General features: G+C 40.5%; 2 protein-coding genes and 1 non-coding gene across 3 annotated transcripts in view; 2 read left to right on the forward strand and 1 right to left on the reverse strand.

Moving 5' to 3' along the window:
- Positions 1–14,336, forward strand: part of rel (v-rel avian reticuloendotheliosis viral oncogene homolog) — a 115,839-nt gene that overhangs the window by 42,744 nt on the left and 58,759 nt on the right. The gene's annotated exons all lie outside the window — the stretch shown is intronic.
- Positions 3,999–4,092, reverse strand: trnai-uau (transfer RNA isoleucine (anticodon UAU)). The gene is made up of 2 exons: positions 4,055–4,092; positions 3,999–4,034 (listed from the first exon to the last, which is right to left on the reverse strand). It is a non-coding gene; the product is annotated as a tRNA-Ile (tRNA).
- LOC132473040 (3-hydroxyanthranilate 3,4-dioxygenase-like) lies at positions 5,250–9,775 on the forward strand. The gene is made up of 10 exons (XM_060072967.1): positions 5,250–5,448; positions 5,730–5,808; positions 7,129–7,212; positions 7,563–7,669; positions 7,900–7,989; positions 8,091–8,134; positions 8,313–8,458; positions 8,648–8,716; positions 8,907–8,989; positions 9,163–9,775. Exons 1-10 carry the CDS (start codon positions 5,270–5,272, stop codon positions 9,233–9,235), a joined length of 954 nt encoding a protein of 317 aa, XP_059928950.1. The 5' UTR covers positions 5,250–5,269; the 3' UTR covers positions 9,236–9,775.

Below are 14,336 nucleotides of genomic sequence, written 5' to 3' on the forward strand. Positions count from 1 at the left end.
TCAGCTTCTGCTGGTGTGCTGCTGGGCCAAATGACATCACTTCCTCATTGGCAACCTGACAGGCACTCCATCAGCAGCAATGCCGCTGAGGGCTGGGGGAAGAAAATAGAAAAAAAATAAGACAATAATGATAATAATTATACCTTCGCACATTGTGAGCAAAGCCCAAGGGCCTCACTACATAACCGCTCCAGCCTGTCAGACTGCTAGCTAGCGAGCTAACACTCTAACTAACCAGGGACAGATGGAATTATATCTTGTGACACAAAGTTCTGTGGTAAGCAGCAGAATCGTGTGTGTGAGTGTGTGTTTCCGTAGTGCTAAAAGGGCCCCTTGTAAAGCAGCACTTGTGGATCCACGAGGCTGTTGGGCTGCAACAGTTAATTTTCCTATACATATTTGAATTAATGTTAAAATATATGTAGTAGTTTCAACTTTCATGTGTGCATGTGTGCATGTGTGCATGTGTGTATGTGTGTATGTGTGTGTCTGGTAGTGTGTTCTACTGATAGCTGGTTAACAGAGGAGGTGATTGATGTACCTGTGAATGACCGCTTGTGGCCTCAGGCCAGATTACAGCATGGATTGGAGAACAGGCCGAAACCACAACATTCAGCTAAACTCATCACTGCAAAGTTGTCAACTCCTGTTCTTGCCTCAGGTCCCTCCACCTCTCTTTATCCATGCGTTACCCAATGACTGCATTGGACTTACCACGATGGCTAACCAATCCCTCGTTCATCACACATTTTCATCATAAACTGTCTTTGCATTCTGACACTTTCTCTTCCTCTCTTTCTTTCTTACTCTCTCTTTCTTTCTTTCTTTCTTTCTTACTCTCTCTCTCTGTCTCTCTCTCTCTTTATCTCTCACTCTCTCTCTCTTTATCTCTCTCTCTGTCTGTCTGTCTGTCTGTCTGTCCGTCCGTCCGTCCGTCCGTCCGTCTGTCCCTCTCTCTGTCTATCTCTCTCTATCTCTCGCTCTCTCTCTTCTCCTCTCTTCTCTTCTCTTCTCTTCTCTTCTCTTCTCTTCTCTTCTCTTCTCTTCTCTTCTCTTCTCTTCTCTTCTCTTCTCTAGTCACACTCACTCCACCCAAAATTAGTCCATCACCCAAGAATGAAATGGCTGAACATACTGTTTATCCAAGTAATTGCGTAACATCAGTCTTGTTCATCCAAACATGCACAAAACACTTTTAGCTGTGCAGACAAAGGAATGTGTCAGCGGATATGAACTCAAGACTTTGTCCAACAAGTGAAGTGCATTTGTTCTCACATGATTTTAATTCAATATGCGTGTTATCACTCACATTAATATGTCTGTTTGTAATGATGAGCCTTTAGGGGTAGTTTGACCACTGGGTTATGTATCCAAGCAACCACTGTAAACAACCAGCAATGGACGGATAGTTTTCAAAGTAACAACTATCTATGTTTCTGGCCTATCTATCTATCATTTTTTGTCTCTCACCTCCATGAAAAGATCCTGCTGAATTTCATGTGTTTCTTGCATTTTTCACATCAGACGTTGCTTATTCACTAAACCTCTGAAGGAAAAATGCATCCTGTAGTCCATTGACAGCTTAGGAACAGAACATCTGCCTGATTCTTCCAGCGCCGGAGCAGTGAGGGAACAAGGAGAGAGGGGGGTCAGAGTTCACAGTATCGTAGGAGTGACTGAAGGCTCTCTCCTCCTCTAGACGTGTCAGGAAAGGTGGATCATGTGTTTATGAGGATATCACCATCACCATAACCATTTGTGTGTGTGTGTGTTTTGGGTGTGCATGCATGTGCTTGGTAGATGTTCCAATGTAATGAAATTCCCTTCCCGAGGGGTGACCCTAGTGGTGCATACAATTTGAAGGTGTGCTTTTTAATGTACCTTCACTAAAGTCAACTGTATTATAATCAAAGTTGCAAAAGTTCTCTGCAAGTTTAATCCAATAGTGCTTTCTTTAACACATTTCAGTTTTGAGAGGCGCATCATCTGGGAAGCCTTCAATAACAAGTATGTAGCATTGTAACCGGTTTGCCACATATAGCTTGTGGAATATCTTGATACAATCAAGTGCTTTGGGAAAGACCACAGTTAACTCTATCCTTGCTTTGGCCATGGCATAGCATAAAGTTTTGCAAAGAGTACCAGGATTATGAAGTGATGCACAATATCCGTATAGGAAAAAATGTGTATAATATATTATTTCATAATAATGGCACTCTGAACAGTTTAACAGTGCCTTGACCATAAATGTTATAATCAACAGAATGAGGCCGATACTCTGGAGTGCAAATGTTTTGTAGCAATAACATCTGGGTCACTGTCACACAAGCACCCTTCTCCCCATTATTATTCTCCCAGATGTCACATGCTACATAAAAGAATACAAAGTTATGATGGGTAGAGTAGGTCCTGTTCTGTTTGTTTCTTTTGCATGGTGAAATCCTCTCTATGGAGGCTTTAATATAAACAGTGTGCTGCTTGGTGAAACCTCTCTGAGCTTCGGCGCTTGTCTCCAGTTGCTTTCTGGTGAGCTCATGCTAACTGCATCTGGCTCACAAGTGCTCCTCAGAGAGAACTCGGAGCAGGCTCCCACTCCCCTCCCCCCGCCTCCCATTCTCCCATGTGTCCTCCCACGCATCGCTCTCTCCTATTAATCAGCTTGTTTCTGTTCCCTCTGACAGACAATTATGTGATTATTAGACAGCAATTTTGACACGATGTTGGTGATGTAAATAATGTGTGTGTGTGTGTGTGTGTGTGTGTGTGTGTGTGTGTGTGTGTGTGTGGGGGGGGGGGGGGGGGGGGGGGGGGGGGGCCTGACTTTACTCTACTTACTCTGACAATCTTTTGAATTCTTCAAATATACAATATACACAATTCTCAGCACGTAATGCAAAGATACACACACACACACACACACACACACACACACACACACACACACACACACACACACACACACACACACACACACACACACACACACACACACACACACACACACACACACACACACACACACACACACACACACACACACACACACACACTAACATACTCATTGTATTATCATTCAAACATCCGGCAGAGCCAATCATATTCCAATGTTCAAATTATGGGAGGAAGCCCAACCAACCCGAAGCATTGACAGCAGCGACATCTATTGGAATGATAAAGTACAGCAATTTGTTTATTTTCCAAATTGAGTAATTTTTGGTACACATTTTAATCTATTTCTATCTGGCTTATGTCGCATTGTATAAAATGAAGAACGAATGATAGTCAGCTATAATAAGCTGAACTTATGACTCCAACCTATTATTTACATGATAATGTGTTTTATATACATTTATCATTTTGTTTATATATTTAGACAAAAAATATGTGTGTATGTCTGGTAAATAAAAACATAAAAAACAGATTATGAATTCTCAGAAAACAAATAACTATTGGTTATGCAAATGTTTTTTTCAAAGAAATGTGGGGAATAATTTAGCAAAAAAGATTGATGGAGAAATACTGCCTCCTATCGATAGTAAGAATAAACTACTATTTTAGCGAGTAGCCTAATTCATAGCGTCTCGATCTTACGATTTATATTTTATTTGAACAGCTTCAAGCAAATTAATAGTTGCTTAATTATTTGGTAATGAAATATATATCCATACAACAATTTACAATATTGAATGTGTGTATTTTAAACAGAAGATGGAATGGACTCCTATTTTACAAAACACAATAACGTAACATTACAGCCTTAAACAATGAATCAAGCAATTTAACAATATCCGGGCATGTCATCATGTTTCACAATCAATACATAGGTGCTGAAAGAGAACGCTAAAAATTAACAGGCAATGAACAGGGTACATTTACTCATATTTATTCCCTGTGATTTTGTGAGATAACGCGTTTGGATTGTTAGCGTCAGCTATTTAACAGACATAATTTAAAATGGCATGGAATAAAAGGTTGATTATCGATGTTGCTAAAAATTCTGCTCCAGGTGAGGCTCGAACTCACAACCTCGGCATTGCTCTACATTGTACTGTCATATAAGTACCGCGCGCTAACCGATTGCGCCACTGGAGCTTCGCTGAATGCCGGTCAAATTTAGCTTTATGAATAATTTATACATTGAAGTATCAGACCAATATTAAATTCAAGATACTATTGCCAGGTACTTCGTAATATAGCCTTGGTGTTGGACGCCAATGCTATAGATTTAACAGTTTCTACAACATGAATTTAACTTAATCTGTTGATTGCAGATGATGACGAAACATCATTATGCCTATCGTCTATTATAATTTAAAAATTACACTAGGCACACTCGGCATGAAAGTCTGGGGGAAATAAATATTTAAAAAAACATCATCATTGTTCTGTTTGTTTAATGGCCCATCAACGAGAATACCTTTATGTGATTTGCGTATGTTCGTAGCCCTTAAAATCAGTAAGTGCGTGTGTTTATGTGTGCGTGTGCGTGTGTTCGCGTATGCATGTATGCGCGTGTGCGTGTGTTGATTAGTTCACAGTCGACATACACTCGGTAAACGGTCCAGGGTAACCTTTGGTCTCTGTGAACCAAAGCCCTTCCCCCTTACACAACTTCTGCATTCTGGAATTTGGTTGTTATCCTACTATGGTCAAAAAACTATCGAGACTTCATGAACATCTTGCCCAAATGTTTGATGCCAGTGTGTGGCGTGATCTTTGGAAGGATGAGGCTGCATTTGAGGTTACCGTTTATTCAAGTATGAACAGTCTGGCAAGCAGCTACAGTATGTGCACAGGAAGATTCAAACCACATGTCTAATGAGCCGCGTGTGTGTGTGTGTGTGTGTGTGTGTGTGTGTGTGTGTGTGTGTGTGTGTGTGTGTGTGTGTGTGTGTGTGTGTGTGTGTGTGTGTGTGTGAGTATTTATACAGCTGCTATGGTTACATGGTTAAAATGTTGTTTATATTGTTCATTTTTACAAATCATTTTTACAAATCTTTATACACAAACGTGATGTCTTTGTCAGAGAGGGTCAATAAAATAAACTTGACACGAGGCATTTGCTAAATCTTTTAATGATTGAGTTAATGCTTTGACATTATACTAAAAACGAATTACATTAAAAACAATAGCCAATGGCGGAATAAGGTGGATACTGAGAATACAGGGCGGGGAGATGATGAACGGGAGTGACCACGTAGTTTAGAGCGTTGCGATTGGACTGTTGGCATGTTGGGGGAAGCCACACGAGAGGTGTTGCTGTTACTCCATGCAAGTGGTAATAAAGCCTTTATCTTTCAAACCTAGTCCTTTGCTAGCTCTTGTATTTTGTTGCAACGCGTTGTTGTGGGTCACAATCATGTCGGCAGGTCCTCTGTTTGTCAAAGTGAACAAATGGATCTTGGATAATGAGAATGATTTTCTACCACCAGTATGCAACAAACTAATGTGAGTAAAGTATGTTTCACTTCCTTAATTCAATGTAATGGATGACCAAACCTGATAGAAGCACATTGTTTATAAACTCTAGCACGTAACACATCCAATGACATGTAATTTCTGGCACTTTCTCCATCATTTTATGAAAATAAAAGTTGGCTTCTATGCCTAGCTTACTTTTTGTTCTGTTGAAACATGTCAATGTTGTATCTCAACGCTAATAATTAACAGCGGGGTACAACGGTAGCGTTCAATGTGTATTGTAATGATTTCAACTCTCTGTGCCCCAGGCACCAACAGCAGCTGAACGTCATGTTCGTTGGAGGACCCAACACAAGAAAAGACTATCACATCGAGGAAGGAGAAGAGGTGAGAGAAAGGGCCCCAAGAACCCCCCTCCTCAAGAGACCCTCTCAGCTCAGTCAAGGCGCTCACCCAATTCAGAGGGCGTTATTAGCATAGAACATTCTAAAACAAGATCCAACTAAAAATTAAATAAAAAGGGATATGAAAAGTCTGACCATTTAAATATATAATATAATTGTCTGAAATACAATATAGTACCAATAGAAACGTTTACAGTAAACATTTCATACTATAATATAAGATAATGAGGTTATGGTCAGGAGAGTTTTGAATAATCAAACATTTCCTGGAACTGAAATGCTTGTTTTTTTCTCAGTTCTTTCTGTATTCAATCAATTAAAAATCTCACGATTTCCCTGAAACAGAATGTTGCAAATATTGACTTAAGTCTGTTCAAACAGTCCCCTCGAGCATTCCTTATAATCTGATGGGCCCAAAGTATCATGACTGTGGATGACTAATGGACATCTAGGTAGACAGGAAAATGCATCTCAAAACATTAGATACCTGTGATAAGAATATTATTTTGTCATTATTTCGTCATTAAGTATAGATATTAAGTTGTTGATTGTTTTTTGATTTTATTTAAGTCATAACTAAATATGATATAAAAGTATATATAGGGTTATATATATATACTGTACACGTAAAGTACACACATGTTGTAGGCCTATAATATAATAGGCATAAGTTACTATCAGTGTGGGACAATATGCCTCTGATTTTGTTCTGATAGTTATCGTATAAATATATAATGGCCACTTCAATCCAGTTAATAAACACCGGCCATTCTGAAATATTTCACCTGCACACTGACATAATATTCATTGATGTGTTGATGACACTTGACAATATAATATCAATTCAGTTGATTTTCTTTACCGACCGATAGTTCTTCTCTCATTAAGATGGTTGGTTTAAGAATTTACTCAAGATATTTAATGCACTAATCACTAAATAATAATAATAATAATAATACATTTAATTTAGAGGCGCCTTTCAAGACACCCAAGGTCACCTTACAGAGCATATAGTCATCATTCAAAACTATGTAAAACAGACTAGGAATAAAAGGAAAACAGAGGTTAAACATGAAGAATAATAATAATTAATAACACTCAAAGACGCCTAAAGTGAAGGGGGGACCTCACTAACCACCACCAATATGTAGCACCCACTTGGGTGAACTAGAGGGGTTCAATATCACTGCACAAATCTGAAAAACATTAATGACCCTCAAACAATAGCTTGTTTGTCTCAACCAAAATAGGCAGAAGAATTTGGTCTCTGGTCTCTTATCACATCTTATTTCTGTCTTACCAGATCTTCTACCAGCTGAAAGGAGATATGTGTCTGAAGGTAGTTGAAAATGGAAAACACAAGGATGTGCACATCAAAGAAGGAGAGGTGAGTGTGTGCATGCATGTGTGGTTGGGTGCGTGCACGTGTGGTTGGGTTTGTGCTTTGTGGTTGGGAGCGTGCTTGGTTAGTTGGCTGTCGTGCATTTGTGGTTGGGTGCGTGCGTGTATGCATGTGTGATTCGGTTTCGGTGTTTCTCCTGATTATGCATCACAAATTAAATCTTCAATCAAAAAGTTTCCGAACAATATTATGATGACATTAAGAGCTCAATTTTTAGAGTTTAGTCTAAACACTATCGCATTTACAACCTAAAAATTAAATATTCCATGATTCCCTTCAGCACATTAGTACCGGCATCCAATCGATTGCTGGGCTGTTCTTATGCCCATATTTAGATGTTCCTGCTGCCGGCCCGCATCCCCCATTCCCCCCAGAGAGAAGCCAACACTGTAGGACTGGTGGTGGAGAGGATGCGCCTACCCACTGAGACGGACTGCCTGAGGTGAGCCACCTGCAAAGACCATGACCCTATCTGAGACTGGGTAATACCATGCATTTGCTATCTTTTAGCAACAATAACAATAGCAAAATGTCATAATAATATCACTATTACGATATGTTTGCCAATTGACCTGTCAAATATGAAATCCAATATCACATTCACTAGTATTTCATCAAATATGACTAGAATGTTTGAATTTAAAGTGGTTACGACATATTTTGTGGTTTCAGGTACTATGTTGACAATTCAACAGAAATTCTGTTTGAGAGGTGGTTCTTCTGTCAGAACCTAGGAAAGCAACTGGTGCCTATAATAAAGGAGTAAGGCCAATTTCAATTCAGTCTGTTCACCTTGTTTTTGACAGTATCCCTAAGAACAAAGAGAAAGTGCACCTATCTAACATAGTACCTGACTCCCTCAGGTTCTTTGCCACGAATCAGCACAAAACAGGAAAACCTGATCCAAGTGAGTTAGTTGAAATTTGATCATATTAATCTGCTCTTATATCTGCGCTTGATCCAAAAGAGGCTCCATTGTATCACATGTGTTGTTTGCATGTGTGTGTGCGCGTGTGTATGTGTGTGTATGTGTGTGTGTGTGTGTGTGTGATTGTGAATGTGTGTTTGTGTGTGTGGCCGATCAGACGAAATCTTCCGGCAGCCTCCGTTCCCCATGAACACCATGAACGTGATGTCCCCATTCTGCTTCAAGGACTGGCTTGATAAACAGAGGGGCCCCCTGGCCGCCGGGGGCCACATAGACGTGTTCGGAGCGCAGTTCGAGACTGAGGTCAACCATGGTCAACTAAACCCTTCTGTTTTCTATAATTTGATTCATACATTCATACATCTCTTTATTAACCTCACAAAGCCAGCCTAAGAAAACAATCATCAGGATCTTCCTCAGGATCTTCCTCACCCACTACCAGCTAGTCCCCCCAAGTTCTCGGTATAAATGCTTTAACTACGTTCCCCGCAGGTGATTCTGTATGGAGCCGGGCAGACAGAGCTGTGTACGAAACAAAGTGATGCATGGATTTGGCAACAGGTGTGTGAATCACATCCATGTTCCGTCTCTTGCTGTATAAGGTCACCGATAACAACCATGCTTGCCGCTGTTGTTTTATCCCAGAGGGATATAGCAATGACCAGTCTATGCAAGACCCAAACTGTGAACCCTTTTGTCTTGCTTTGTTCATTATTCTCTCTCTTTCTCTTCTGTGTGTGTTTCTTCCCAGGAGGGCTCGTCTACAGTAACAATAGACGATCAGGAATTTTCTCTTTCTTCTGGAGACAGTCTACTTATTCCGGCGCAGAGCCAGTGAGTGGGACATGAAATATATGCGCGTGTGTTTGTTGGCTGGCGTGTGCGTGCACACACTCGTGTTTCTCTGTCTGGGTGCTTTTAGTACTGAAATCATGAAGGATGCGTTAATAATATTTTATTGAGATGTATGAAATATTTCTTACAGTGTGTCTTTTTTTCTGCTGTAGGTATCAATGGCTGAGGGAAAATGGTACTGTGGCCTTGTTCGTGGTTCAGAACCCAGAGAGGAAAATACATTGATCAGATGCTCTTCTTTCACAAACACACACTCAAGAACAAATATCCAACTCTATACGTTATGGTCCAATCATTTCACTGCTTGACTTTTAGGATGGATTCCAGTGCCTTGAACTGCGGTATATTCTGCCTTAACTATTCAACTTCTGTACCCAGTTGAAGAGCAAACTCTATGAAGTATTATTAAAAGTTAATTATACACTTCTTTAGAAGTACTTTCAGTGTTAGTACTCCAAGAGGAATTGCAATTGATTTGTAATACTTAATTTGTAGCCTTCCGACTTTGTTCTTATTGTCCTTATATAAAGGGTTAGTTATAATTAGGTTAGGTATAATCAAATTGTTATTATATTTGCTTTCACAAATAATGTGAGAGCAAGCCTAATGTTGAAAGAAATTAGCAAATAAGTGAACAGGGCAATAAAAATGTGTTTGTGGTCCCAATTCAGTTCTTCTGAACAGGGATAAAATCACATTCATTGATCATGAAATTTAACCTGTATGTAATTGGATTTGTTGCATAAATATTTTCTTACCAATGTGTGCACAGTTGTGTTTATTATGTAAATGATAAAAACATATGTTGACAGCTTAACTAACACTTTAATTAAATGAATGAATCAATAGTTGACCATTATCTTGGATACCCAAAGTAGGGCCGTTTCTCAATTTGTGTTCTTTTCTGTACTTGTGTGCTTGCGTTCTTGTGAAACGTCATCAGTCGTAGCCCAAGTACTGTTCCAATTCAAAGTACGCATCAGGCGAAGTACTGTCAAAACCCGGAAGTGTTCTTGATGCGTTCTTAAATTGGCCAAAATATCGAGCCGATATCGATGGTGACTTGTGTGGACTTGGGACCGTTAAATATCCCAGGATGCATTTCGCATTTCGCATTCCTGTTTTAAAATATCAGTGTGTAAGCTATAAAATAGGAACATTTTAAAAGTATAACAAAGATGGAGGCCTCTTCAACACATTTACATACTATTATTTTAAATGAAAGAGGGGTTTTGTTTTATATAATTTGTTTATATTGTATAAGTCGCTAATGGAGGAAACCCATCGCAACGGAATTCCCGGTCTGATCCATCTGATCGTGTGTGTGTGTGTGTGATTCTATTCTCGCTCGTTCGTAATTCTTATATCAATAGCCTACTCTGCAATAATATAATAATAGGCTATATATGAAAAATGAGAAACGGCAATCTCATACAATCTTTTTCAAGCCACTGATTGTTTATATGTAGGGTACAGCTGGCTTGCCCTGTGAATACGCATAACTTTTCATTTATATTCATTCAAAATATTAATATAGCCTACTATTTTAAAACTAAAGAGGCTGGTGTTTTGTTTTATATAATTTGTTTATATTGTTCAGTAGTTATATGCCTACATGAGGCCGTAGCACAGTTGACAGACGAGCTGAGCTGGTGACGTCATCGAGTCCGCTGCTGTTCCAATTGCAGGTGCGTACTCCCGTCCTCGGACGTGTGTACTTGAAGTCCGGACTTGCCAAGTACGAACTTCCAAGTCCGCGAGTCCGTAGTACGCGTACTAGGAATTGAGAAACGGCCTAGGTTACAACTGAAAAGACACCTACTTCCCTTTCTAGTAGAGGTCCCTCTATTTTATTTTCATCACATCCACTCAAGTTTGTATCTAAAGTATTAATCTGGAAATATAGCTGCGAGAAGCAATGTGGGTGTCAAGCATAATGGGACTCGATAAACTTATTCTGCCGGGCCGGACGTAATCGGCTGGCTGGCTACATGACGAACGTCTCGGTAATCGGTAATGTCGACAGCTGGTGGAATGAACTAGAGCATTATGCGAGTACGCGTCAATGTTTACCAAATGGAAAAATGACCCCACCTAGAGGTAAGGGCGCATTACAGTCTGCCTGACAGAACAAATGACACAAATACATAGGGGTATTCGGAACAATATCCCTCACAGAGACATAATGTTACAAGCATCCGTTCTTGTGGTGGTTCATGAAGCATCTAATCCAGTAAGAATTGCAGTTTATATTGTAAGTGGGCGGAATGGTAAATATAGTCATTGTTGCATCATACATCAAGTACCGATTGCCGCCACACGAGTGCAGTATGTACCCATTAAAGCTAGGGTGGGTAATTTCTTTACTGTAATATTTGGCAAAACTGTCCTAATAGCCAGTCAGCTATATGTAGGTGAAGTGCTCTGAGAATATCTGCTCATAACTTTGCTCTCCCCTGCCTCTGTGGGCCGCACCCAAAAATTGCCACCAGATGACGCAATTATTTACTGTTTTGGATCAACTCTTGCTAGAGCTGTTGAATCTCTGCAGAAAGCTTTTGATGTAGTCCAGCACACACTCCTGCAACTAAAACTAGTCTTCAACACTGAAAAAACTAAACAAATGTTGTTTTCAAACTCTAAGAAAGTACCTCAAACTGTCCCCACAGTGTCCACTCTTGAGGGAAATGTCATAGAGGTGGTTCATATGTATAACTATCTTGGTGTCTTGATTGATGACTCCCTTTCTTTGAAACCCCATATTGACAATCTTGTGAAGAAATTGAAACTTAAATTGGGCTTCTTCTTCAGGAACAAATTGTGTTTCTCTTTTGAGGGGAAAAAGCGGCTTGTCACTGCAACGTTTTTATCCAGTTTAGATTATGGATTATTTGATTTATATGAATGCCTCATCTTAATGTCTATGTAAGATTGATGCTGTTTACCATGCTTCTCTGAGGTTTATTACTAACTGTGGAGCCCTGAACCATCACTGTGAATGGTATTCTCGAGTGGGTAGGCCCTCTTTGTCCACCAGGAGGCTGGGACACTGGTGCACTTTTATTTATATGGCCATGCTTGGGCAACTGCCCTCCTATATTTGTAATTTAATCACACAGAAAAGTGTTGCTTCTTACAGTCTGCGTTCAAACAATCAGATGCTTCTGTCAGTTCCATTTGCCCGCACTGAATTAGGAAAAACTCCACTCTGCTCCCACCACATGAAACTGGCTGCAAAAAGATTTTAAATTAACCGAAATGATTTTTTTGATGAGAGCATTTCAGACGACCTCTTTTACTTGTCGATGTTTTTGATAAATTTTAATTTACTTGTAACTGTTTTTTATTATTTTAATTGATAACAGCTTTTTATCATTAAAATTTCTGTCTATATGTTGTGAGTGTAATATTGTGAGTGTACACATGTTATTTGTTGCTGCCTCTTGGCCAGGACTCCCTCGAAAAATTGTTTTTTAATCTCAATGGGACTTTCCTGGCTAACGTTGTCTCTGTTGTAGAGACAACGCTGCAACACCTCTACCCAAGTCTGCCCTGGAACCGCAATGCCGTCTAATTGCATATACATGAAAATGAAGCCCCCAATATTTGTAGGATCCGAGAAGGTAAATTGGGGTGCGAAATTAAGCCGTTATATTTCCTCGGTCAGTGTAAACGCACGGACCATAGCGGGACAAAGGTTTTTTTTATTTTATTTTACCTTTATTTAACCAGGCAGATCATTAAGAACAAGTTCTTATTTACAGTGATGGCCTGACAAAAAGCATAAGCCTCTTGGGGGGGGGAAGGGAATAGGGGCATATTTGGCAGTGTAAAAATGACTACAGATGCGTAGTTTCACAGTCGGTAAAGGCTTTGTTATGGTTCCTAGTCGAAGCAACGCAAGGGGGTTTACGGACCCATTACGTCCTTGCAGACCCTCATTGAGTCAAATGCAAAGCCCTGTTATGCGTGTCCTAAAATTTTTAACCTTGTGTCGAGGCGAGGGCTGTGATTGGTCCGCTAACTTAAACCTGACTTAAACCCGATGCAGAACCACAACCGGTTCACGACTGCATCGAAGCGACTGCGTGGTCATTGCGCTGTGTCAATGTGGAACCTTAATTAAGGCCCTGTCCACACGGCTACGATTTTTGTGTAAAAACGCAGAGAAATTCGTCTCTGGGCGGGCCAGGCAGAGTAAGGGGAGGAGCTTAGATGCTTCATGAAGACATAAATAAAGACATTCCAAATCAGCGCGCTTGAGCCTCCGTTTTTTTCAGAGGCGAGCAGAACAGCCAGTGCTCGTTTTACACCAAACGCAAGTTTTAGCCACTGGGGGACCATAGGCAGGCTAGGGGAACTCATATTTATGTTAGAAAACCTCATAAAGTGAGATTTTCATGTCATGGGACCTTTAAAATCCTCAAACATTTAATTTGTAGACACGACCGTGAGACACGACCGTGCGAGCGCCACATGTGTGTGTGTGTGAATACACACACTGTAACGCAAGTGTTTCTTGTCGGTTCTTTGACGTCTCTTGTATTTCCACAACGAGACAGTGGGGGTTATCTGAGCCATGGTTGAGAAGGAATTGGGGGAAAGGAACTTTGGCTTTGACTCCCTCAAGAACATGAACCACGACATGGAGGAGAAAGGGATTGTTGGCGGCGAATGTCTCCCGCTTGAGCCCCGCTGAGGGACCACCGCCGGAGGCGGAGGTGCCTAAGCGCTGCCCGGCAACAATCCCTTTCTCCTCCTTGTCGCGGTTCAGTCTACCTCACATTGATGTGGATGTGGAAGAACCAGGAACGTCGGAGAACCCAACGCGGTCGTTTGAGATTCATAATATCGGCTCACACAGCTTTTGGCCGTGATAATATATATTATATGATATAGATATCTATGTAGGCTATATGATAATATTTAGTTATAGAGCTCCAGGACTCCTGTGTGTTCTAGAATAATTACAGAACACGGCTAAAGGCTGTGTGCGCCTCGCCATTACAATACATCCACTGTAAACAGAGCGCATGGTACCGTGGCTGCAAGCTGCTCAGGGCCACACCCCCACCCTCCTCCTTGACCCGCCTCGCTCCTCCTCATTTGCATTATAGCTACAGACACCAAAACAGCGCATTTGGGGGAAGCTCAATGTGCGACTGGCTCGGAGTGGCTGTAACTCTGCACCACAGCTGAATTTCGGGAACGTATTTGAATACTGTGTTAGTTGCCCACTAATACCTATATTAAAGAATACATAAAATAGCATGTCATGGGACCTTTAAAGTAAAATAAAGTTGATAATTATAATCTTTAAATATCA

Source organism: Gadus macrocephalus, chromosome 15 (genome assembly GCF_031168955.1).
Source record: "Gadus macrocephalus chromosome 15, ASM3116895v1".
NCBI classification, from domain to species: domain Eukaryota; kingdom Metazoa; phylum Chordata; class Actinopteri; order Gadiformes; family Gadidae; genus Gadus; species Gadus macrocephalus.

Excerpts from the sequence above, each read along its gene's own strand:
- LOC132473040 (XM_060072967.1), top strand. The coding sequence starts at position 5,270 with ATGCAAGTGGTAATAAAGCCTTTATCTTTCAAACCTAGTCCTTTGCTA. Across the intron at positions 7,670-7,899 it reads ACTGAGACGGACTGCCTGAG|GTACTATGTTGACAATTCAA; the intron begins GTGAGCCACCTG and ends TTGTGGTTTCAG. Across the intron at positions 8,717-8,906 it reads ATGCATGGATTTGGCAACAG|GAGGGCTCGTCTACAGTAAC; the intron begins GTGTGTGAATCA and ends GTTTCTTCCCAG.